This window comes from Etheostoma cragini, chromosome 1 (assembly GCF_013103735.1).
Source record: "Etheostoma cragini isolate CJK2018 chromosome 1, CSU_Ecrag_1.0, whole genome shotgun sequence".
Taxonomy (NCBI): Eukaryota; Metazoa; Chordata; class Actinopteri; order Perciformes; family Percidae; genus Etheostoma; species Etheostoma cragini.
In genome coordinates this window covers 13,111,599-13,134,906 of record NC_048407.1, presented here as the reverse complement: position 1 = coordinate 13,134,906, position 23,308 = coordinate 13,111,599, and the positions used below count along the sequence as shown (strand labels likewise).

The window sequence follows — 23,308 nt, the reverse complement described above, 5'->3', positions numbered from 1 at the left end:
ACATTGATGTATGTGTGTTTAATGAGTACTTGGTGGCATTTGTGGTTGTGTTTGTGTGAGACAGAGAGGGACAATCGTGTCATGTTGCCCCATCTAAAGAATGAATGTGGGTCAGTGTGTGTGGCGAGTAGGTCACTGTACGGAAGTGCATCTCTCTCACACTGACTCTCACACTCACACACACACACTTTTGGAGAGCCAACACACACTTTTGGGCGGCCAGCACACGCCTCCGTCCAGCTGTTTTGGCCTGTTGCTAACATAACGTCAAGTGAATTATGTTTTTTTTTTTAAGTCTAAAGCTATACAATTACGAAGAGACATTTTGAATCAGCATTCTTCCTAATAAATAAGCCTTTATATGTCGGCTATCCGCAGACCAAATAGCTTAGCATGCGTAAATAGATTACAAACACTTAAGTAGCCTACCAAGCACAAAAGGAGTTTTCACAACCTTGTAACTCAAGTAATTCTTCTTAATGCCTTGTAACTGATATCTATAAATTATTAAAGAGTTATTAAACATGAATAAAGGTATGAATCAAAAACCCAGTAAGATAGGTGGCCATATGGTGAAAAAAGTAGGCAGCCATATGACCGTGAACAGAAAATAAATCAATAATTTTCCACATCCATATTGTGTTATCCACAATAATCTTGCCTGCATTTATATTTTTGACTAATATATTGAAAAAAAACTGCCCTTTTACATATGCAAGTTTTTGCAGGATTTTTGTTGAACACTGTGATTGAATCCCTTTGGGATGTTTTATTGTTCAGACAAAGTAAGCAAACTAGAGCTGTCATTTTGGTTTCTGTGAACTTGCATGTTCACTGAAAGTCTATAGAAAACAAAACTATGGATTGATTAAAACAGGTTCATCGATAAAGAAAATAATGAAATGCAGCAGCTATTTAACGCGACGGATGTGTAATACCCAGTGAACTTAATTGAATCATCGTTAACTTTATTTCCTATTGATCCAAAGAGAAAGGAGGAGGAACGGCAGTTAACCGTGACCAGCAGCATTGAAGCGTCTCAGACAGACAGACAGACAGTGTGAGCACAGACAGACAGACAGGCAGGCAGTGTGAGCACAGACAGACAGACAGGCAGGCACTGTGAGCACAGACAGGCAGTGTGAGCACAGACAGACAGTGTGAGCACAGACAGACAAACAGACAGGCAGTGTGCGCACAGACAGACAGACAGGCAGAAAGGCAGGCAGACAGTGTGAGCACAGACAGACAGGCAGGCAGACAGGCAGGCGGGCGGGCAGACAGACAGACAATGTGAGCACAGACAGACAGACAATGTGAGCACAGACAGACAGACAGTGTGAGCACAGACAGACAGACCACCGCCTCCTCCAGCAGCGCACAATGATTCAACTCCTCCGCTGTCGACCCGGCTACTGCGTTCGGAAAACTCTGTCACGGAATAAATAAAGTGGTCGGTTCCTGAGAAAAGCGCCAAGAAGACTCTTTCTTTGCAGCAGGACTGCTCATCAGTTAAACTGCCTTCGCGGGCTCAGCCTGTTCAGGTTTAAGGGGGGGGGGGGGGTCACCCTCAGTGTTCGCCCACCGGCTCACCTGAAGAAGCCAAACTATGCGCTCCCAGGCTGCGGTCCCCCGGTAAGTCCCCTCTGCGTCCGGTTCGTCCGCACGTAACTAAAGGATTTACAGGAGTCTGTAGGCTGCAGAAAACTCAAAGAATGTAAATCAAGAAATACATTAAGTCTACTGTAACATGTCAGTGATGCAGTGCTAAATAAAGAAAGATTGCTTTCAGAAAATACTTCTAGAGTTTGCCCTTACATGTATGTGTTAGGATTTGCAGGATGCAGCTGTATATGTCATGCTACAGTGGCTTGAATAAGTTTACACACCCATGCTTAAGTTGATTTAAAAGAGGAATAAAAAAATATTTTGGAAATTAATCTTAATGTCTTTAGGAAATTAGAAAAATCCAACCTTTTAAAAGGACACCCATTATTTTGTAGATGAAATTATTGTAAATAAATGTTCTTCCTTAAAATACAGGGGGCATAAGTATACACACCCCTATTTTATACCCCCATTAACTGAAATAACACCATGCCTATCTCTATGTATTGTGAAGGGTATGTGATGATGGGGGGGTATTTTAATTCAAAAGGCCAAGGGAACAGTATCAGGATGCATAGTATCCTGGATCCATGAAATAACTGTCCTTTAACAATAAAAATCTGCCTGCCTCAATGGGAATTAACAGAAGTGTGTATACTTATGCCCCTTGTATTTTAAGGAAGAACATTTATTTATTTACAATACATTATTCATTCACAAGGAAAATTAGTGGCCTTAAAAGGTTGAATTTTCCTAAATCTTTTGAATTAAGGCATTGAGATCAATTTCCAAACGTTTTTTTTTTCTTTCTCTTTTTAATCAACTTTAGCGTTGGTGTGTAAACTTATTCAAGCCACTGTAAGTATGTATCAATGTATGTTTGACATCTAATGGCATATTTTAGCCTAACCCCATGTGTCACAAAACGTCTTGATTACCTCTAACCCATTTACAAAAACTTCAGTCTATATTCAGTGCAACAAAATGTTACTAAGCCATTCTTTCTTATAAGTCACCTATCTTAAAGGGTTTATAATTCAAATCTTTATTAATGTGTAACAACTTCTAACAATAATGACATTTCTTAATAAGGCAAATCCAGGCCACCTCCGATATATTTCCACCAGCGCCTAGTTATGCCCGCTCTTTACCCTGTCTGTCACATTTACAGCATTACAGTGGATGTTTACAGCTGCCAAATTCCAGCACAGAAAGTTGAAGTGCTCCTCCTTAACTCCCGGGGTTGTAATTATAAATCAATGCTGGTTTCGTCATTAACAAAACCACATAACTTCTGCAGAAATGTTTTGAGGTTATTGACAGTTAAAAGGTCTTTTATACATAAATTGACCTGATCTGTCCTCATGTCCATCCACAGGTTTATGTCCCTTTTATTCGTCCTCTTCCTTCCCCCTGTTTTTTCCTCTTCCTCCCGTCCCCTGTGGGTTCTACAGCGTGTCCCTGTGGTCCTCCCACAGCAGACGGATGCTCGCTCAGCCCCTCACTTCCTGTCTCCAGCCCGCTTGGATGTCAGCTCGCCCTGTGGCCCAGAATGCCACAAAAGGGCCCCTCGCCCAAGCTACTGGGACCTGCGGCGTCTCATGGCCTATGAGACACTACACTCTGATGGTCATCTTACTGAGACCGCCATTGGGATCTATGGCTACGACCCCAGTTTTAACACAAGCCCGGCCTATGCCTCAGGGTCGTCTGAGAAGGCTGAGCGGTCACATGTCAGGAGGAAGCGACAGATCTTTGGCCATGATGGACGTTTTAGCATTGCTGGGCAAAACTTCCTGCTTAAGTATCCCTTCTCTGTGGCCGTCAAACTGTCCACAGGGTGTTCTGGTACATTGGTGGGGGACCGTCATGTTCTCACAGCAGCTCATTGTGTTCATGATGGTAAAAACTATGTGAAAGGAGCCCAGAAGCTCCGGGTTGGGTTTCTAAAAACTAAACAACGAGACACACAGGCTTCTCCCTTTTACCCAACCTCTAACTTCACCAACCATGTGGAGGGTGGCTCTGCTCCTTACACTTCACCAACCAACGACAAAATGAAGTTCCAGTGGATCAGAGCCAAGCGCACCCATGTGCCCAAAGGATGGATTAAAGGGAATGCCAATGACATTGGGATGGACTATGACTATGCTTTGCTTGAACTCAAGAAACCCCACAAACGCCGCCATATGAAGTTAGGAGTCAGTCCCCCAGCTCAGAGGTTGCCAGGTCGACGAGTCCACTTCTCAGGATTTGACAATGACCGTCCGGGCAAGCTGGTGTATCGGTTCTGTCGAGCTGGCGAGGAGACGTCAGACCTGCTGTACCAGCATTGTGATGCTCAGCCCGGTGCCAGCGGGTCCGGAGTCTACGCCCGGATGTGGAATGGGCGGCGACGGCGCTGGGAGCGGAAGGTGATAGGCGTGTTTTCTGGGCATCAGTGGGTGGAGCAACAAGGGGCGTCTCAGGAATTCAATGTAGCTGTGAGAATCACACCCCTGAAATACGCTCAGATCTGCTACTGGATAAAAGGAAACTTTGTGGACTGCAGAGAAGGCTAAGAGGTGTGCCTATGAAACCATAGGCCCACCACATACTCACACATTGTATGGAATATTTGGGGCCGCATGAACTCCCATATTTACCCTACCCCTTGTAGCACTGATGTAACATCAATATAAAACATTTTGTTTGTTGCCTCCATTCTCAGACGCCAATACCATTAATGTAAATACAGACCTGACAACAAATTCACAAATTCAGTATTGGCACAATGTAAACAGAGCATTTCATTTCATTTAGGTTTAGTTTTTTTTTTTTTTTTTTTCGGGAAAACTGTTTCATTTGTGTTAACTGGGGAAAGGTGATGCGATTTCAGCAAACAATAGAAGGCATATCAGGTTTGTGATACGGGCACGCAAACACAAACACGCTCCTGATGTTTCTCCTCTGTCCCAGGCTTATTTGGTTCTTTGTACATTTGTCTAGATAAAGTTATCTGGAAGACTCTCAGATCTGAACATGGACTGATGTAAAACAGGCCCTCAGCCGGAGCAGGACTGGGAAAATGGTTTCAGTATGCACTCTAGCGTTTTTATTGTGCTAATACTAAAGATGGCGTTGCTAAAACTCTTGTTATGCTATTGAGAATTATTTTGTGGATAAATGTACAAGTCAGCAACCAAAGGTTTCTCTCCAAACTATCGTATATTCTCTCAGTGCACACACTAGTTCTCTACCTGGTGTACTCTCTCAGCTAAATAAACTGGGTTTTGAAAGAGCATTTAACATGTTCTACAGAATGATATTAAATGACTATGGATGCCAAGGCTGCTGACTACTTGTTGAAGCACATTTTGTTGAGTGTTGTACTTTAATGCTTAGCTCCCTCTGGCGGTAAAGATAAGACATTGCAGGTGTCCAACATCATTCAGACTTAGCCCAGGATTAAATTAGCACTTTTGACTTTCTAACTGTTTAACATTTGTGAAATTGCATTATTTGTGTTGTAAAATTGAAGACTGTGGTGAAACTTAATGAAAAATATAACTAGAAATAAGCAACCGGGTCACATTTGGTTTCTTATGTTTGCACCAAATAACCAGGCAAAATTCCTAGTAAGTATTCCTTACTTGGCAATAAATCCTTTTCTGATTCAGATTTTCTTATTCTCCATCTGCTTACACAACATATCCCTAACACAAGACAATCTTTGTTTTAACATCATTTGTTTTATTTCAGATGTTAAAAGGCATTCTCAAAAATGCGGTGGGGAAACTGAACCGCTGAAGAAGCTGAAATATGAGGACCAGGCTCTAAAGACTTTTCCAGCAGCAATACATTGGTTGAACCAGGAGTCTGACACTGCATACTGGGATATGGCACATAGAAAAACACACCCTGCAACTCAATTTGACACTTTTTAAAGTAACAAACAGATAAACATTGTTAGCATTAATTTTACTTAAATCTTGTCTTCAAATTTCATGTAGGTTAGAGGAAGATCAAGTACACTTTGGGACAATGTGGTCAACAGGTGATTGAACATAATCTTTCCAAATCTTATTCCTCTTCTTCAGCTTTGATAAAGTGGGTTTTACCAAAACAAAGAGAGGAGAGTGAATGTGTTTCACTTGAGGATGACTCAACAGTCAAGTAGAACTGACAGCAGGATTTAAAGGACACCTTAAACGTCTACTTTCTGTGTTATTGAGATAAGGCTCAGGAGTTAAGAAGATGACATAAAAGTGCACCCATTAAAAAACTGAAATTTCAGTAATAGTGCTAAAATTGGAGGCTATCAGTTGAAAGATTACTCAACATTCAAGAGGAAATAACCGCGGAAAAAAAGAAGCACCAAAGAGCAGATTTAAGGGCCAAGTTTGCAGACAGAGAAGACCAATGTGCACATGTATGGCATGTATGTATAATCAAAAGATTTCACACCAGCGATCCAGATGTAGACACAGATTTTTCTTAGAAGCAGTTTTCTCCAACTCATTTAAGCTCAACATGAAAGTTGACAGAAGCACACAACCACACAGGAAATACTGATCCTCCGATTTTCTATTTTGGCTTGAACATACTGATCAAAAACAACAAAAACGCCTTTTTATCTGAATACTTAACAATCAATCACAATCATGTCCTGATGTTAATCTTTAATACTGCCCGGAGTTAGGCACCAACTGCAGGTTGGAGCAGGTGAAGGAAAGGAGGCTCATAAAGAGGAAATGGCTATTCGCCAAGTGTGACTTAACAGAAAAGCAGCAACATGCAAATCAACCAGTTCGTAACACCATTATGGTAACTGAGAAAACAAACTGGTAATGGGGTGACACATAGTCGTTGCCCTCCAGCCTATGCATTCATCACTGATGAAGATGTCAATATTAATACATCCTCTGCTGTCATATCCACATAAGAGTTTGATGAAAATGACACAATTCTAGTGGGAGAAGGGTTAGGTTCTGGGACGTACCAACAGACACATTTGTTCTGTTATCTACAGACAATCCCTAAAGAGATGGACCTGATGCGGAACGTCTCTTAATAGCATTATGGTTTAAGCATTTAGGCACCAAAATTGAAAAAAATAACCATTGACTGGATCATCTTAGAAAGTACAAATGAGTCACACGCTATATCATAGCAAGAACATTTATAGCATGCCAAAGTGCGATCAGACATCAGTAAGTTGATTTTAATCATCACCTGGGTACAGCAGCAGCCCTTCAAACGTTATACTTGATAAGTAACAACAACAACAACCAGGGCACGCATGATTGTATGACCAGATAAAAACAGCTAGGGTGAAGTGTTTTATTTTTTGTTAAAACATTTTTAAGTTTGCTTTAAGTTTCAAGATGCCAAATTTCAGTCCCCTATCGCTTGTTAATATTCTGGGGTAGGTTTGTAAAGACTGGTGCTGTAACTGCCCTGATGTGAAACAAGCAGATACTGATACAAACAAAACAACCAAAAGTGAATGAGGAAGAAAACAGTATTCTTTGAAATGGCAGTGGATAGGAGAGTCCCAAAGGGGTTATTCCTACAGACTGATCTCAAGTCAGTTTGTAGGAAAGGTTCATTCCATGGGGCTGAAAAATAAATGCTGAGGCAAAGCAAAAGTTTGACAATTTGATGGGGAAAAGCAACACCACTCTCTTTTCTGCCCATTAAATATGAAGCTACTGCAGGCAGTAGTAACCATATGTGTAAGAATGACAATTTGCTGTGATACAGGGGGTAATATGGCATACCATTTCTTGGCCAGGGACATTACAACTTACTGCGCCTGGCAACTGAAGAGACACAAAAAAATTCGTAATCACCTCGACACAACATTTTTTTAATTTTATGCTTCTTCTTTTTTTTTTTACACGTCAATCTTTAAATTTGTTTTTAGGAAAAATAGTTATAATTAGTGAGTTTTAGAGGTGCTGGTAGGCAGATTTTGTTATGTTGGACAGAACCAGGTTAGCTGTTTGCTTGTTTCCAGTCTTTGTGCTAACATTAAGCTAACCACCTGCGTGTTGTGGCATCATATTTGATAGACAGACTCTCCACCAGTATTTTCCTAAAATGTTGAAGTTTTGCTTGAAATTGTGTTGAAGATGTTGAAAGCAGTGACGGTGTATACTACCTGCTAACATTACCCCAAAGAGCTGCATCAGTTTAACTGGTTCTAAATATAAGCTCAAAGAGCCTCAGGATTGAAGAAAATCAGCCCAATCAGGATTCAGCATCTCAGGCACCATCCCTCCCACTGCTCTGAATCGCTCGTCTGGTTTAACCAACTTGCGGAGGCCAAGTTCAAACTGTGATTGGCCACCTGCACTTAAAATATCTTTGGTGACAGTCACCTCCTGGCATTCTATGACTTCCCTGTCAACAGCATAACACAACATGCTAACGTCTTCAGCGTGGTAATGCCCGGCGTAACTCGAAACAGTATACAAAATAAAAATATTCTTTTAAATAGGTATATATAAACATTGCATTAAAAATATAACCGTATCAAAACAAGATTATGAGTTCACAGTCTGTCCCTTAACCTCCAAGCGTGAGCGCTAAACAACCCTCCAGTGCTCCACTTTACCAGACCTCCGCCCGTCTCCCCTCCACATGCAGAGTTCGTCGGTGAGGTCTCACTGTGGTCTTACTGCGACTTGAGCCCCAAACTGTTGGAGGACAGAGGGTAAGAGTAGGCCTTGCCCAGCACAATGCGGTCTCTGAGCAGTTTAAAGAGGACATAGTAGTTGCAGAAGAGAATAAGGCCCAGAGACAAAGTGTGGTTCCAGCGCTCAGAGCGCAGCAGAGAGTATAACTGGTACAAAACCACACTGGACTCGATCCAAATCAGCAGGTTCAGAATCCGCAACGGCTTGTGGAACAGGAACTGGAAGACCGACAAGAAGAAAAGATTAGAGAAGAAATTACAGATTGTATAAAAGGTTGAAGATATAAATATTGAATATGCAGGCGGTGTACACAATAAAATGTGCAATAAAACACTTGCACTAGCTATGATTACATTGTTCCATTCACTTTGTGACAAGAGAGACTATTATGTGCTGTTTCCATATTTACGATGTTTCATTAACTGTGATAAAGAGCGAGGGTTTGGTGAGCAGAGAGGTTTGTGGGGATGCCTTTGTTAAAGGTTTGTTGGTGAAAAACATCTCTTAGACAAGAGAATGTATGCAATTGGATGAGAAACACAAACAGCCAATCACATGTGGTATCTGCATAGCTGCTGTTGCCTGACCTGAAGTTACATTTTAAAGAGGCACACATCTAAAGTGGTGTAGCCTCTTAGCCTAGCCTACACATGCAGCTACCATTGGTAGAGCATAAGCCCTTAAAGGAGACCATTTATATTGGCTGTCATCCCTATAAGGTTATAATTTCAGATGTTCACATTAAATGTAGCCAAAGCTTAAAATAATAAGGTAAATGTATGTAAAAGCAAACCCTGTGCGCCAAAACTCCCATTCCCCACTGTTCTGGACGCTACGGTTTTAACAGCTTTTTTTCTTACAGTTTCATATCTTTTCATAAGGAGCCGGTTGTCTATATATGGTCATCTGCTCCAGACAGGCATATCTGCTATTGCTGCCTCTGTACAGTCCAGAGCCCAGATGCTGCAGAGACCCAGAGACGCAGAAACGCTGACTGGGCTTTTTCGAGAGGGGGGCTTAAAGAGACAGGCACTCCAACAGAGCGTCTCAGACAGAGGGTGAATACAGGTGGAGCAGCCATGGGCAGTATGAGAGCATATTTTAAGATTAAAGCATGTAAACATGTTCTAGTAAAAACACAAAATAAAAGTATGAACCTGAAAACTGTATATAATAGATCTCCTTTAACACACAAGTATAAATCAGCTTAACGCGTTGAATATGTGGCTGTGTGATGAAACTATAATTTCTGCTGAAGTTGGCAAGTGTGGTTAGCAAGGGTGGTGTTTATTTCAAGTGAGGTGGTGCATGCATTGTATGCTTTCATAGGCTGCAGAAAAACAATTCTACAACTGTGTAGTAAGCAGTATTGTTGTATTGTATTGTAAAGGTGTAATTATTCCTTCCAGCCTCATCACAATGAATACTGTTCAAGTTACATCCACTGTCACTATGATCTAAAGTCCAGATACTCACATAAAACCTTGCATGGGAAACATCAGAAGGCAGAGCGACGTTATAGGTTCCGACCGCCTTATAAAGAGATCGACTGTGTCGTACCAACACCCCCTGAGGCCAAATGGTACTTTCTGACCACCTGCAATACATAGCAACATGACAGTTATATCACAAACCATTATTAGTCAATTTTAACCTGTGTGTGTGTGTGTAGAAAGTGGCACTTACACATGCTGAGGTGCGTTGCTGTATGAGCCATGCTCCAGTTTCTGCCAGCGGCCCAGGTGAGCCGCAGAGCGATGAAGCAGGTCGCAATAGCTGGGGGGCAGCAGCTGACTCATCAGCATCACAAACGCATTGATCCACACCATGATCAGATGCTCACATGACCAGCGCATGTCATAGTACTGGGTGCTCTATTAGAGGACAGTGAAATTAATTAGGTTAAATTTAACACACACAACTGTACGCAACATGAGGGGTAATGATGTTAATGACACAAAAATAAAAATGCAAATGATATGACAGATTGCTACCAACCTTAACGAAGCAGAGCGGCAGAAAGGCTACATAGTAAGCACTGAACAGCGAGTTGAACAGCACTTCTTTGATTCGCCGGTTGAAGTCGCTCTTCAGCTCCTCCACTTCTGCTCGAATCATCTCGGGTGTGTGAGAGTGAGTGTGTGGTGGGCAGGTGTGCGTAGGCATGTGCGGGGGACTGGAAAATTGCTCCCTGAGGTTCTCACGCAGCAGGAAGAGGAAGTCTCGTGGTCGAAAGATTGGGGTCTCCGTTAGGTCGGTCTGCTGGAGGTTGGTGGGGTAATCGCAGTCAGCCGGTGGCGTTTGGCTTTTTCCTCCCTCCTGATGGAAACAGCAAAGCGGGACGTACACACCAAATCTGGCATGGAAGGAGGGTGTCGAGCAAGCGAGGACAAAAGAACAGAGCAGCGCATTTTAGTTTTTGATGGCCGGATAGAATGGAAGATGCATGATGTTTTCACATCACTTAAATCATTTAAAATGAGGCACATTAAGGGAGGGTGGGTCCACAACTTCCTTTTCCATTTGCTACATGAATCCTTTATTTTGAAAACTGGTTATTATCCAGAAATATGTGATATTGCCTAAAGGAATGTCTCATTAGTTTTAGGTGTTTTACACAGTTTAGGTCTTTTCTTCCACCTTGGCACCATGGCAGGAATACCATGGTTTGTGTATGAAAGCAATGTTTTGCATTAGATTCAGTCCCTGACCTCCTTGGCAATCGAAGCCAAACAGAAATCAAACTTATAGAGTTTTTACTCGCTTCTTTTAGATTTTGATGTCACAGTAACTAGAAAAACTGATAAGACAACATTAATGATCACATTTTGCTGACTCCAGTTATGTCTTCAATTCAAACCTGCGTTGGGTGTTAATAGGACAGTTTTGTATTGTGGTTCACTGTGCTTCAAATCGGATCCACAAACAGCTTTACGATGCAGGAATCAGGCTGCATTCAATCATTTCTTTACCTTACACAGCAGCTGACACAATGTGGTTTAGGTAAGCGGAGATGCTGCAATAGCATCAGTTCTTCCAGAACTGGAGTGTAGTTCTTCATCGAAAGAAGGGAAAAGAATGGCACTGAAGGCTTTTCTCGATGGAAAATATGTTTTTGCTCTTCTCCTGACTGACTTTGGCAGGAGTTTGAATAGACGGATGGTTCAACCAATCACTTGCCAAGCTGTATTTGAAAGTGCCTGCCCCTTTTCTAACAGTTCCTAATGTTGGCTTCTCAGATAGTTCTATATGAAGATCTATTTTTTCACAACGATTTTTGTGCAAAGAACTAATGCATTTGAAATGCATTCTTAGGGTTGATTTGAGGAGAGAAAGCATGCACTGTCATCCCATCCTTCTCTAAATGGCTTTTTTCTCCTGCCTTTATATGAGGCTATTTAGAACAGGCATAGAGTTATGAACACGTTTGCTTTGAAATGTGGTCTGTGACAGCTTATACACATCCTGGCCTTCAGAGGGTTAGGTTAGGTTTGGGTAAGGGCTATTAAAGACTCACGGGTATCCCAGGAAGAGGAGGTTGAGCACAGAGTAGTGCCTACAGAGGTTGACCAGTGTCCAGCAGAGCACCCAGCCACACATGGTCAGCAGGCTGAGCCGAGCTGCGATGACAACCACATAGCGGAGCAGGGATCTGCCGCTGCTCTGAGACACCTGGACGAGATATGATCACTCACAGTTACTAGAAAGACATCAATGGGGTTAATCTCTACAGCTGCTATGTGTACTAAAATGTGTCAGCTGATTGTTCGTATATACTTGAACATACACTCTGTGTGTTTACCTCTGAAACTATAGTCCAAACAAGCCTCCTGGCTAACATGACCGTGATGAAGATAGCCAGGTGGTAGTCCATTAGATGAAAGTTCTGTTCAGTTAGAAAAGAGAAAGAAGCTACAATTATTTTTCAATGAAAAAAAATGTATGTATTGTACATATTGAATTAGACCTGAACAACAACAACAAAATGTTATTGAGATAGACAAATAAGCGTTGTGTGTGCAGTGGCTGAACGAATGTGTCCATTTTTAAGTTATAAAAGATTCATCACCATAAAACAGACATTACAGGCTAATGTTCACCATTTTTGGTGTTTACTATTTCCATTTAAAAAAAAAAAATTACAGTTTATACTGTACTTTTGCTAGTTTATAAATCACTCAATGGTTTAGGGCCAAAATACATTTCTGATCTGCTACTACACTACGAACCACCCAGACCTCTCATGTCATCTGGGACAGGACTACTTTCTGTCCCCAGAGTCAGAACTAAACAGGGTGAAGCAGCGTTCAGTTTCTATGCTCCTCATATCTGGAATAAACTCCCAGAAACCTGCAGAGCCGCTGCTACTCTCAGTTCTTTTAAATCAAGGTTGAAGACCTTTCTTTTTGATGTTGCCTTTCTTTAAATTATGTTCTTTTAATGTTTAATTTCTTATACTGCACTGTAACTTTTATGCTTGTGTTTTATGTGTCTTAATGTTTCTATTTTTAATTCACGTGTTATATCGGTTTTTATTATTGAACTGATTTTGTGTAAAGCACTTTGAATTGCCCTGTTGCTGAAATGTGCTATACAAATAAAGCTGCCTTGCCTTGTATACAGTATACAGTGTTGAGCAAGTTACTTTTAAAAAGGAATTAGCTACAGTTACTTTTTCTAAAAAGTAACTAAATTAGATACTCAGTTACAAATTATAAAAGTAACTAGTTACTTTAGAAAGTAACTAATGTGACCAATGAGACTAGCCTCCAATCAAATGCAATGGATCTTGATATGTCTAGTGGATCGATACAAATAACAGCATAGATGTTTTGGATCTTTGATATTCCCTCAACAGGTAAAATTAAATATTGTTTGTTAAGCACTATAGCAAAAATAAATAGATATATAGACTCTTTGTAGTGCAAATAAGTTAAGTGGCCTGATGTTTATACTTTTGCACTGGTGTGTGCATCGTGCCGGTGTGTGTGTGTGTGTGTGTGTGGGTGTGTGGGTGATAGAGCGAGGGAAGTGAGAAGAGCGAGAAAGTGATAGCGATTAGCTTCGAAGCGAGTAGCCACTCTAGCGTCAGAGTGCCTTTGTTTTCTGACCACGGTGGAAGATCTCTCGTTCACTGACTCTCTTGTGTTGTTCGTTGTGTGTCCGACTATGCATGCTTTTGAACACCTTCCCAACTCTACCTTCGATTGGCTTACCATGAAATTCTAAATAACCTAAGCCAATCGACAGCATTTATGCGTCTCGTGCACGGCCCCCTAACCAAGGAAGAAAAGAAGTCTTTGCCTCTCGGTTCAGAGATCAAGTTGGCCTGATGAAAAAAAAAAGCTTCAATTATACTAACGCGCCGCATTTTCCCGCAGTAACGGTAAGGCGTTATTAAGATGGGAAGAGTAATCAATTAGATTACTTGTTTTGGAAGAAAGTAACACCGTTATTTATACGGCCATTATTCCCATCATTGAAAGTATATAGAAATGTTGGTCTCCCACCTAATGTTGCTTTTCCTGCTCAAAGGAAATACGGTTCATTGGACTTATTAGAAAAATGAAAGTGAACGAAAAATAATTGCCTACAGATTGCAAAGTTAAAAAAGAAAACAATAAAAAGCTAAACTAAAAGTGTTTACACAACATATCTCACCCAAGTTAATATTCAAAGTACTGATAAATTCAAATGTTTTAATAAAAAGGCCTATTTTAGAGTTTGCATGGAATTTTCATTTTTAAAGCTAAAGGGATTATCGAAATATGGAATAATCCACATACAGTGACTTGAACGAGTTTACACACCCATGCTAAAGTTGATTAAAAAGAGGAATAAAAAAAAAAAATCCTCTTTGGGAAATTAATCTTAATGCCTTAATTAAAAAAGAATTAGGAGTATGTTCTTTGTGAATGAATAATGTATTGTAAATAAATAAATGTTCTTCCTTAAAATACAAGGGGCATAAGTATACACCCGTCTATGTTAAATTCCCATAGAGACAGGCACATTTTTATTTTTAAAGGACAGTTATTTCATGGATCCAGGATACTATGCATACTGATAAAGGATAAAGTCATTGGCCTTTGGAATTAAACTTACCCCACATCATCACATAACCTTTATCATACATTGAGATAGGCATGGGGAACTTTCTATACGATCCTTTCTCAATGCAAATCAAACCAGCTGTTAAGCTAACTGAAATAAAACCAAGCCATTCTCTATGTATAGTGAAGAGTATGTGATGATGGGGGGTATTTTAATTCCAAAGGCCAAGGAAACTTTATCAGGATGCATAGTATCCTGGATCCATGAAATAACTGTCCTTTAACAATAAAAATGTGCCTGTCTCTATGGGAATTAACTTAGGGATGTGTATACTTATGCCCCTTGTATTTTAAAGAAGACCATGTATTTATTTACAATACATTATTCATTCGCAAAGAAAATTGCAGAAGGAAAATTTTATTCCTTCTTTTAATTTTATTCCTTCTTTTAATGAACTTTTGCATTGGTGTGAAAACTTATTCTACCCCCTACAAACTGCTTTATTATTGTTTCAAAATGTCGAGAAAAGAAAAAGCAATGATTGCCAGTAACAACAGAGCTGATAAGTGTGTGTGTGTGTGTGTGTGTGTGTGTGTGTGTGTGTGTGTGTGTGTGTGTGTGTGTGTGTGTGTGTGTGTGTGTGTGTGTGTGTGTGTGTGTGTGTGTGTGTTCTTACAAGCGAGGTAGAGGCAGCAGGGTGGCTGTATGGATACCACCACACCGTCCTGTAGATGTTGATGTATTGGACGAACAACGCCACCAGCAAATAAAGAAAGAGCAGGAACTCAAACAGCAGGCTGCTGTCCAAAGGCAGCTCGGGAATCCTCGAGTGACGGACCGGCTCCGGAGTAATGAGGGCCGAAATAGGGGGTGCAGACAGACCTACCACGTTACTGCTCCTGAAAGAAGCCACACAAACATAAATTCAAACAATTTAGACAAAGAACAATGTTTGAGTCACATCACAGCTGCTACACTTTCCTACTTCTCAAACATTAACTGTGAGAGCTCCAGTACCACCTACAAGGCTCTGCCTGAATCTCTTTTTTGGAGTAAATACCATCCCAAACCAATCAGTAACCAAGTGAAACAACTCTAGTGGGCCGCACGCTCTTACTGGGTGAGCAAGAGGTCACCCCAGGGTAAGTTATTTTTTTTAAATGTTTAAATTTAAATGATGCCCTTCGAGCATGCAGACTCGATTTGGCTGCCTGAACTAGTTTGCAGGTTTTGCTTCATTAGTCTTTTAAGTGAAATGTGAAGACATTTTGAAAGAGGTCCATCACAGTCCAAGTGTGAAGTGCACTTAAATCTATAAAACAAAAAATAATTCACATGAGAAGCTGGAACCAGAGAATGTTCAATCCATAATCTAAATATTTCTGATTAAAATCTATGTGGTTCAATTATTCAATTAATCGTTCAGCACTAGGTAGAATGACCAACCTAACATTAGTTATTACAAATTTAACATAAAAGGCTGACGATACTACGGAACTTTTGTGGCATGTCTGAATATAGTTTCTGAAACTATTCCCAGCCAAGTGGAAAACAAAGAGCAGTAAAGCTTTTTTTTTTTACAAAATCTACAGTGTAAAGTGTATTGAGAATTTAAATTTGGATACATAACTATCCTTTCTATGTAATGATTGTGTTTTATTGTGGCAAGCAGAAACCATTATCTCCAAGGACGGAGCTTGTATACCCAATATATCATTTCAAATGTAGCAGCTTCAGGTCTTCTGATTAAGAAACAATAAGTTAGTCTCCCACTCAGGGAGGTGTTTGATGGACTGAATATAAACCGCCTGTATGACAAAGTTTTATGCGCATTTAGCCATTCAGTTGCCCATTTGCAATGTGTTGGTCTGCAGACCAACACTGGTTGGTTTTTAAGAAAAAAACATTTCAATTCAGTATAACGGGTGCTGGATGGATGAATGAATGAATTTCTTGCTCGTAACTAAAGGGGAGGGTCAGAAGCTTCAGCTTATATCTGGCCCAACCTTATCACATTTTTAAGAGAAACAAACACCTTATCAAGGAAAAATAATTAACAAGACAAGAAAGATAACTTTCTACGTATGGTAAATGCATACCTACAGCATACATATACCCATAAGGATCAGTACTTATATAAAGTACATTGCCACCCAAAGGTGAATAATATCCTAAGAAATTATGATAACCTCAATGTTAATACTGATATTTCTCATCATCACCATTATCGACATTCTCACACAATGATACTACTCAATGTCTATACTTATCTAGTATCATGTCTTTTTATTTGATTACATTCCATAATGCGTTCCATAACTTGAACATATTGTGTGTGCTCACCTGCTCCTGAGGCCTATACCATTGCCGAGGTTGCTTCCAACGAGAGTCTGCAGGGACGGCAGAGCAGAGCGACTTAGCTGCTGTCTGCTGGGACCCCTGCGACCTCCTGGCATGGTCGCCAGTTACCGTGGCAACCACGGACGCCGTCCACCAACCAACAGCCACCGGCACTCCTCCCCTTTTCGTCAATGAGCCACCATGTACGGCCAGACCACTGAGGAGGAAAACCGAAAGACAAGACAGAGTCAGAACAAGAAAAGCACACAAATGATCAAATATACATGTCAGACGTAGAGACGGGCAAAAAACAACTACAAACCAACAAACCTGAGGCCTAATCAACATTCACAGTGCCCTGGAGTCAAATTAAATATAGAAATATAGATTCGTACACATGTAGTAAGTAAACAGTAGTGAAGATAAGTTGGGAAATTATATTTGAACACTGCGCTGGTGCTCCAGGTTTTCAATGGAGGTTTTTACTTTTCGGATATTATTTCAAAAACTGAAGTACGATTATTCTATACAGCAAGATCCACTTTAATAGAACATTTTTGCAAACCTTGTAATGTTCCTGCTAGGCCTGCACGAGTCGGGGGAAATTATGAATCGCGATTTTTTTTTAACCTATAACTGATATCCTGATTCTCTGCCACTATATATATATATATATATATATAAAATGTTTATTGCACACATGAACAATGACAAAACAAAACAAATTGGCAGTACTAAACAGATTTTTTGGCACCTATAGCTCATTGCACATCAGCACAAGCCTGTAAGCAAAGAGGCTTCAAGGCTTCAATGAAGAGAAGGGAGAGCACTGCAGCGCTTTAAAACCTATTTTGTACAGTCTATGTTTAAATCTCACAGAAGAAAGTAGTAGTGTTTGTGAGGCAGTTGCCTCGTAAAATTAAATGAGAATCAAAGTCATTAAAAAAAAAGTTATTTAAAAATTAAATCAAGATTGTGATTTTATATTGATTTATTGTGCAGGTATAGTTTATTGGCGGTTTTCCACTGCGTGGTATCTACTCGACTCGCCTCAGGTCTACTCGCTTTTTTTGGTTTTCCATTACGAATAAAAGTCCCTGGGACCTGCTACCAGGTACTTTTTTTAGTACTACCTCAATCGAGGTTCCAAGCGAGCTGAGGCGAGCCCAAAAGGTGACGTGGAAACCTGCAGACTACTGGTTGGTCGTCACTTATGACTGCGTTTTTAGCAAACAAGAGTGTGGAGTGTGTTTTCAGAACAAACGGGACATTTAAAACAAATCAAGCCGGACACCGACAGATTATCCACTTTCTGCACTATTCTCACTTTTCAACGGTTCGGGCTACTAGCGGCTTCATGTCGTTTCCAATATTGCACACTGTTACTTTAAAAAACAAGACAAAATATATAACAAAAGTTTTTATTTAGCTTTTCAAGTAGTGCATCAAACCCTCCCAAACTTCCCTGTCTTCTTCCTCTGCACCCCGTGACAGTGTCCCCCCGGCTCTGCTGGCCCAGATGCATCCCAGTCGTTGTCATAAGCCTGTCCGTGACTCTCATAAAGATTATACGAAGACCAGCAGGTCAGAACCGGAGATCTCACCGGTCGGACGTGCACACATCAGACGGTCTGCGGCGGTCGGTTTTGCAGAGCGTGAATGCTCTGAAACACAAACAGTACACAGCAAACATGTTGGTGTGTAATCATGGTTGCTAACGTTCATCTACTTTATATAGCGTATAGTAAATACTGACTGCGATGCTGAACACATGCTAATGTTAGCTAACGTTACAGGAAACTTAACTTACCCTTCTGTGTCGGCGAACAACAGTCATGTCGACGTCTGAACTCCGTCGGTATTCCCAAACTCCTGTTTATTTTAGCGGTGATTTTCGTTGCTTCCTCCAGCTTTTTTTGAATCAAAACATTTCTTCTGTCTGCGGCGAGTAGCCGACGTGCTGTTGTGACCCGCGCTGAAAATTACGTCATCACGCGTTGCTATAGTGACCAGCCACGCTGAGGCTTTACTCAATCTGCAATGGAAAACGGAAGTATAACGGGCCGAGGCGAGCCGAGGCGGGCCGAGGCGAGCCGAGGCGAGCTGTTACCAGCAGTGGAAAAACGCCATATGATATGCAATACAAAACTTCAAATACTGAGCTTTAGGTTAGAAATATTCTACCACCACTGTTGGTAATGAAAAATAGAGCAAACGGATCTTTACCACTGTTGAATCACTGGGTTTAAACGTAGAAAACCGAGTTAAGGTGTGTCCTTAAAAAAGCCAACGACAAAAACTTCAGCATGAGACTTATACACTTAGAAACATTCAAACACATTCAAGTTCATTCATTCATGGCAATGTCAATATTGTACCATTTGTCTGTTTGGCCCTGCTTTGATCTGCCTTCATCAAACCTACTTCCGGGGAAAGGAATGACATGTCATCATGACATAAACTAAGTCAACAATACATTTCAACCCTCACAAACCTGCCAGGAAGTCATTACGGAGAGGTTGGGAGCCACTCATATCCTAGTGTATCTATCTTGTTCAACAATCAGTTTAGTTCATAGGATAGCCTAAAAGAACCCCCCCCCCCCCCCCCCCCACAGAGGTTTCACTTCTTAGAAAAAGATCCACTTATCACTACTGCTACCAAATCAGAGAACCACCCCAAAGCTTTGCTGGGGGCAACACAGAGCCGTCGCCAAATCGACAACCACCCAGAGTACTAAACCCTTTTATATGCAGACTACCTGCTGAAGCTCGTATTGGAAAACGTTAGCCTGGAGGTGTTTGCAGAGGCAATGACAAATTACCAGGTGTATGTCTACATGAAATGACTCATGAGGGGTATTCAATCAATCGCTGATGCATCTTTAGAGGGATTTACATCAGTGCTAGAACTGTCAGCTGACATTTTCATTAAGACTTTTGTGATGGAAAATTTTACTTTAACCATCATTTCATATAACCTTCTGTGGTATTTTTATATTATCGTATTATAAATTATTTACTATGTTTTTGTGTTAAATGAACTTCATTCAATTTATTTGTGTATGTATCCCTCCTGAAAGCAGAACCACAGCCTTCACTCACTAAATTACCAGTTGAAAGTTGGTGCCCTGAAGTCTGAAAAACACAGTTGTCATCTAAGTTTATCAATAAAGGGTGGAGAGTCAGGGACATATTTGCACTATACTAGACCAAACGACACCAGGTTGTTTTCGCAGCTAAGATAAATGACTGCTAGAGACTCGGAGGATGGGGGACAGATAAAGAAATGACGTAGAAACGGCTCCAACTTGTATCATGTTGTGATTAATTGTTTTGCTAAGATTAGGCATGTTCCCAAAGAGGATCTCCTCCTGCTGGGGAGAACAAGTAGAAGACTGTGATGTTTTTGTTTAATGGGGTTTAGACACTCCTGCATTGTTGTTTCTGATAAACTTTGTTTTTTCACACCTTATCATAGCAGGAAAAGCACAGGTGTAACTAATAACAGTAACAACGGCTCATCTCCATTTTTAGTACGCCGCTGTGAGCCAGCTTGAAAAATAACTCGTGACACAACGAAACGGCATGCAGCCATTAGCCTAATTATGTTAATATTAGAGTACACCTAGAACATGTCAAACCAGCTGTTGTTAATAAGACTAATTAGCTCTTACTTTGTTTCCCTCTCAAAACATTTTCACACTCATTTCCTTATCATAGACATGAAAACACGTCCAGCCCAGCCGTGGAAGGTTAGGGATAATTTATGCAAAGATGACCTGCTTAGGGATTTGTTTTCCTTTTTCTCAACACTTTTGGTTTACACTCAAAAAGATATCTGCTTTTTTACTTAATTTTTTTTTATCAATAAACTGTGTTGAGCTACAACAAAGTTTGTTATGGTTAATTATTATGTTTTTCAACGTTTTAATGTTAAATAGGTTAATTAATAAAAAAAAGTCTAGAACATTGATAATGAGAGACAGTTGGCTGCATAGTTTAATTATTTGATTTAGGCTACATGTATGCATGTTATTTACAATAAACAGAAGACGGACAGAATTATGATAAGAAGTAGTTATCAGTGGATTTTGATGTGTTTGTTACAAGTTGATATGACATGGCAAGTTGATTTGTTGCACAGTGAGATGGTTTAAAACTACAAGCTGAGAGAACTAGGACTACAACCAACAATTCTTTTCTTGATTCATCAATAATGAGTATAGTTTTATCTCCAAAATGTATGAAAATAGTTACAATGCCCTTGATTTATTCACAAAACTTACAGAATTATTCTGTATACTACCATATGTGACCAAGAAAAGCAACAGATCCTCATGTGGGAGAAATTGGAACCGGCAGATGTTTGAATGAAACAAATTAACGATTAGCAAAACAGTTGACGATTAATTTCCTGCTGTTTGGCTAAGTGAATATTATGAAACATAACAAACACGTCATGTTGTGGAAATGTACATTTGATCCATGGTGGCTCTCCAATCTTTTAACTTGCTAGCTAAAAAACGTGTTGAATCGACAGAAAAATAATTGGAAACTATTTTTATCAATGATTCATAATTGGGCAAAAGTGCCCAAAAAAATGTGTGGTTCCACCTTTTCAAATTTGCACCTATTATTTATCTTATTTATTATAAACTGGATATTTTTGGATTTTGAACACCTGGTCGGGATAAACAAGCAATTCAAAGATGTCAGTTGGACTCAGAGACTTGTAATTGACATTTTCCTACTATTTCATGACACTTGGAGAAAATTAAAAACTTAATTTATCCAGAAAATAAGCATCAGATTAATCTACAATGTAAGCTAAGTACTTAAAAGTCAATTAAGTCCCATCTGTGCTTGTGTAGTTGTAACTGAATGCCATAAAATACTACTGTTTCATTTTTCTTATCGTCACTGCTCAGTGGGTGAAAGTAGTCCCACCCCCCTTCATCAGCCAGTGATAGGCCCCTAACACCAAACACAAACCAGAGTCAGATAACATCCAACCTCAGTGTGTATCAACATTTCCTTAATGCTCAGCACCATGATGGAGATGATAGTACAGCATGATCTGTGGTCAGTATGCAGTTCCAATATTTATGAATCTTCAACAGGAAACAGCCGTTAAAACACACACAAACATACGCACACGTACAGCAAGGCACCAACATTACAGATGAAAGTCAAAAGTGAAAACAGGAACTGTAATTTGCAAATTAACTACAGTGAAGGGATTACAGGATGGTATTTTGTGGAAGGACACGCTTATAGTTTTCACCTCAACACATGTCCTTTGAAAGTGTTCCAAAGCAGTGGGGGCAACTAAACTAAGTACATGTACTTAAGTACACATTCGAGGGAGGTACTTGTACTTTAGTTAAGTATTTTAATGTTATGCTACTTTATACTTTTATACTCCACTACATCTCAGAGACAAATGTTGTACATCTTAATACACTACAATTTGTCTCATAGCTTGTTGTTTTCATCCTCTTCCTGTCCAGTGAAAACCACACATCTCCAAATTGAGTGATTATGAGTGTTTGCGATAAACTGAAGAATAATTTTAATTCACTACGAAAAAAAACATTTGGATAAAATGCATCGTCACAAAGCTGAAAAAACAGGGCTGTTTTTCTAAACTCATGAAAAGTTGACTTTGAACGAGGTTCTAAGAGGACAGCGATGCTACAAACAAGATGACCACTACAAATTACGAGGTATTGTTGGAGATTAAAAACTACCCAACAGTATAAAAGGACTTCAAATTAGCACAACGTTACACGTCTGACGTTACAACAGTAAAACTCAACACACACATTTATATAATACTCCCAGGGAACATTTCACTGCACAGTGACTAGACCTGCTTTTACTTTTGATATCTTAGCTAAGAAGCTACAGTTTTTAGACTAGAATGAAGGACTTGTAATGTTAACGTGCATGTAACGTTAGTGGGAGTGTTTTCACGGTGTGGTATTAGTGCTTTCTTTAACACCTTTTTCGCCACTGTTAAAAGGCGACTAACATAGGTGAGGAACGGCTGTTTAAAATGAAGCTGTGTATGTTGGACTGTTTTTGTTGTTGTGCATAGATTTGCTAAGACATGCGCTAAAGCAGCCTGTCTGAATCATGACACCAGGCAGCAGCGTTGTCATGTTGTACACCGAAACACATTGAAACTTGTGAGCACACTTAAACAAACGTTAAAACATAAATATGTAGTTAAGCTTGTAGGTTACGCTAGCTGTTAGCTTGCAGTTTTTAAGCCACGATAGTTTTTGTATTAAATCTCCGTAAAGCCATCCTTACTCACACAACACACGGGGGGAAGAAGTGAACAAGGATGCATCAGTCAGATATGTGGCTTCCAGCCTGACGAGTCCAGACAGCACCTAGCATTTTTCTCCGCCTTCCAGCTTCAGTATTCCCGGGTGCACTGGTATGGCGACGGGCTACGACAAGGCTGGAGGGTCGCTTTCTCTCCGGGTGAACACATAAAAACGGCTTTAAAAGTTAGCCCCGGGCTTCAGAAGCAACAGTGTAAATGCGTTGCACAGAGACCGACGTGGCAAACCCGCACCGCCTCTCTCTTCTACGTCATCAGCGAGCGAC

At 40.3% G+C, this 23,308-nt stretch overlaps 2 protein-coding genes across 3 annotated transcripts; one reads left to right on the top strand and one right to left on the bottom strand.

Annotated features, from left to right (window-relative positions):
* The first annotated feature begins 1,306 nt into the window (after positions 1 to 1,306).
* On the top strand, positions 1,307 to 4,351 carry LOC117953174 (serine protease 23-like). 2 transcript variants are annotated; one of them, XM_034886096.1, is made up of 3 exons: positions 1,322 to 1,532; positions 1,565 to 1,635; positions 2,987 to 4,351. In XM_034886096.1, exons 2-3 carry the CDS (start codon positions 1,610 to 1,612, stop codon positions 4,167 to 4,169), a joined length of 1,209 nt encoding a protein of 402 aa, XP_034741987.1. In that variant the 5' UTR covers positions 1,322 to 1,532; positions 1,565 to 1,609; the 3' UTR covers positions 4,170 to 4,351. The 2 variants fall into 2 exon arrangements, with proteins under 2 accessions (XP_034741918.1, XP_034741987.1); XM_034886027.1 differs by having other exon boundaries at positions 1,307 to 1,635.
* Positions 4,352 to 5,533: 1,182 nt separating this feature from the next.
* Positions 5,534 to 23,308, bottom strand: tmem39a (transmembrane protein 39A). Its single transcript, XM_034885919.1, has 9 exons — positions 23,010 to 23,308; positions 16,689 to 16,902; positions 15,022 to 15,244; positions 12,094 to 12,177; positions 11,809 to 11,963; positions 10,290 to 10,647; positions 9,978 to 10,165; positions 9,768 to 9,888; positions 5,534 to 8,509 (listed from the first exon to the last, which is right to left on the bottom strand). Exons 2-9 carry the CDS (start codon positions 16,799 to 16,801, stop codon positions 8,270 to 8,272), a joined length of 1,482 nt encoding a protein of 493 aa, XP_034741810.1. The 5' UTR covers positions 16,802 to 16,902; positions 23,010 to 23,308; the 3' UTR covers positions 5,534 to 8,269.

Coding starts and splice junctions, on each gene's coding strand:
- LOC117953174 (XM_034886027.1), top strand. CDS start 1,610: ATGCGCTCCCAGGCTGCGGTCCCCCG. Junction 1,636..2,986: donor TCCCAGGCTGCGGTCCCCCG/GTAAGTCCCCTC, acceptor GTCCATCCACAG/GTTTATGTCCCTTTTATTCG.
- tmem39a (XM_034885919.1), bottom strand. CDS start 16,801: ATGCCAGGAGGTCGCAGGGGTCCCAGCAGACAGCAGCTAAGTCGCTCT. Junction 10,648..11,808: donor CTCCTCTTCCTGGGATACCC/GTGAGTCTTTAA, acceptor CTTCCATGCCAG/ATTTGGTGTGTACGTCCCGC. Junction 9,889..9,977: donor AGCAACGCACCTCAGCATGT/GTAAGTGCCACT, acceptor TATGTATTGCAG/GTGGTCAGAAAGTACCATTT.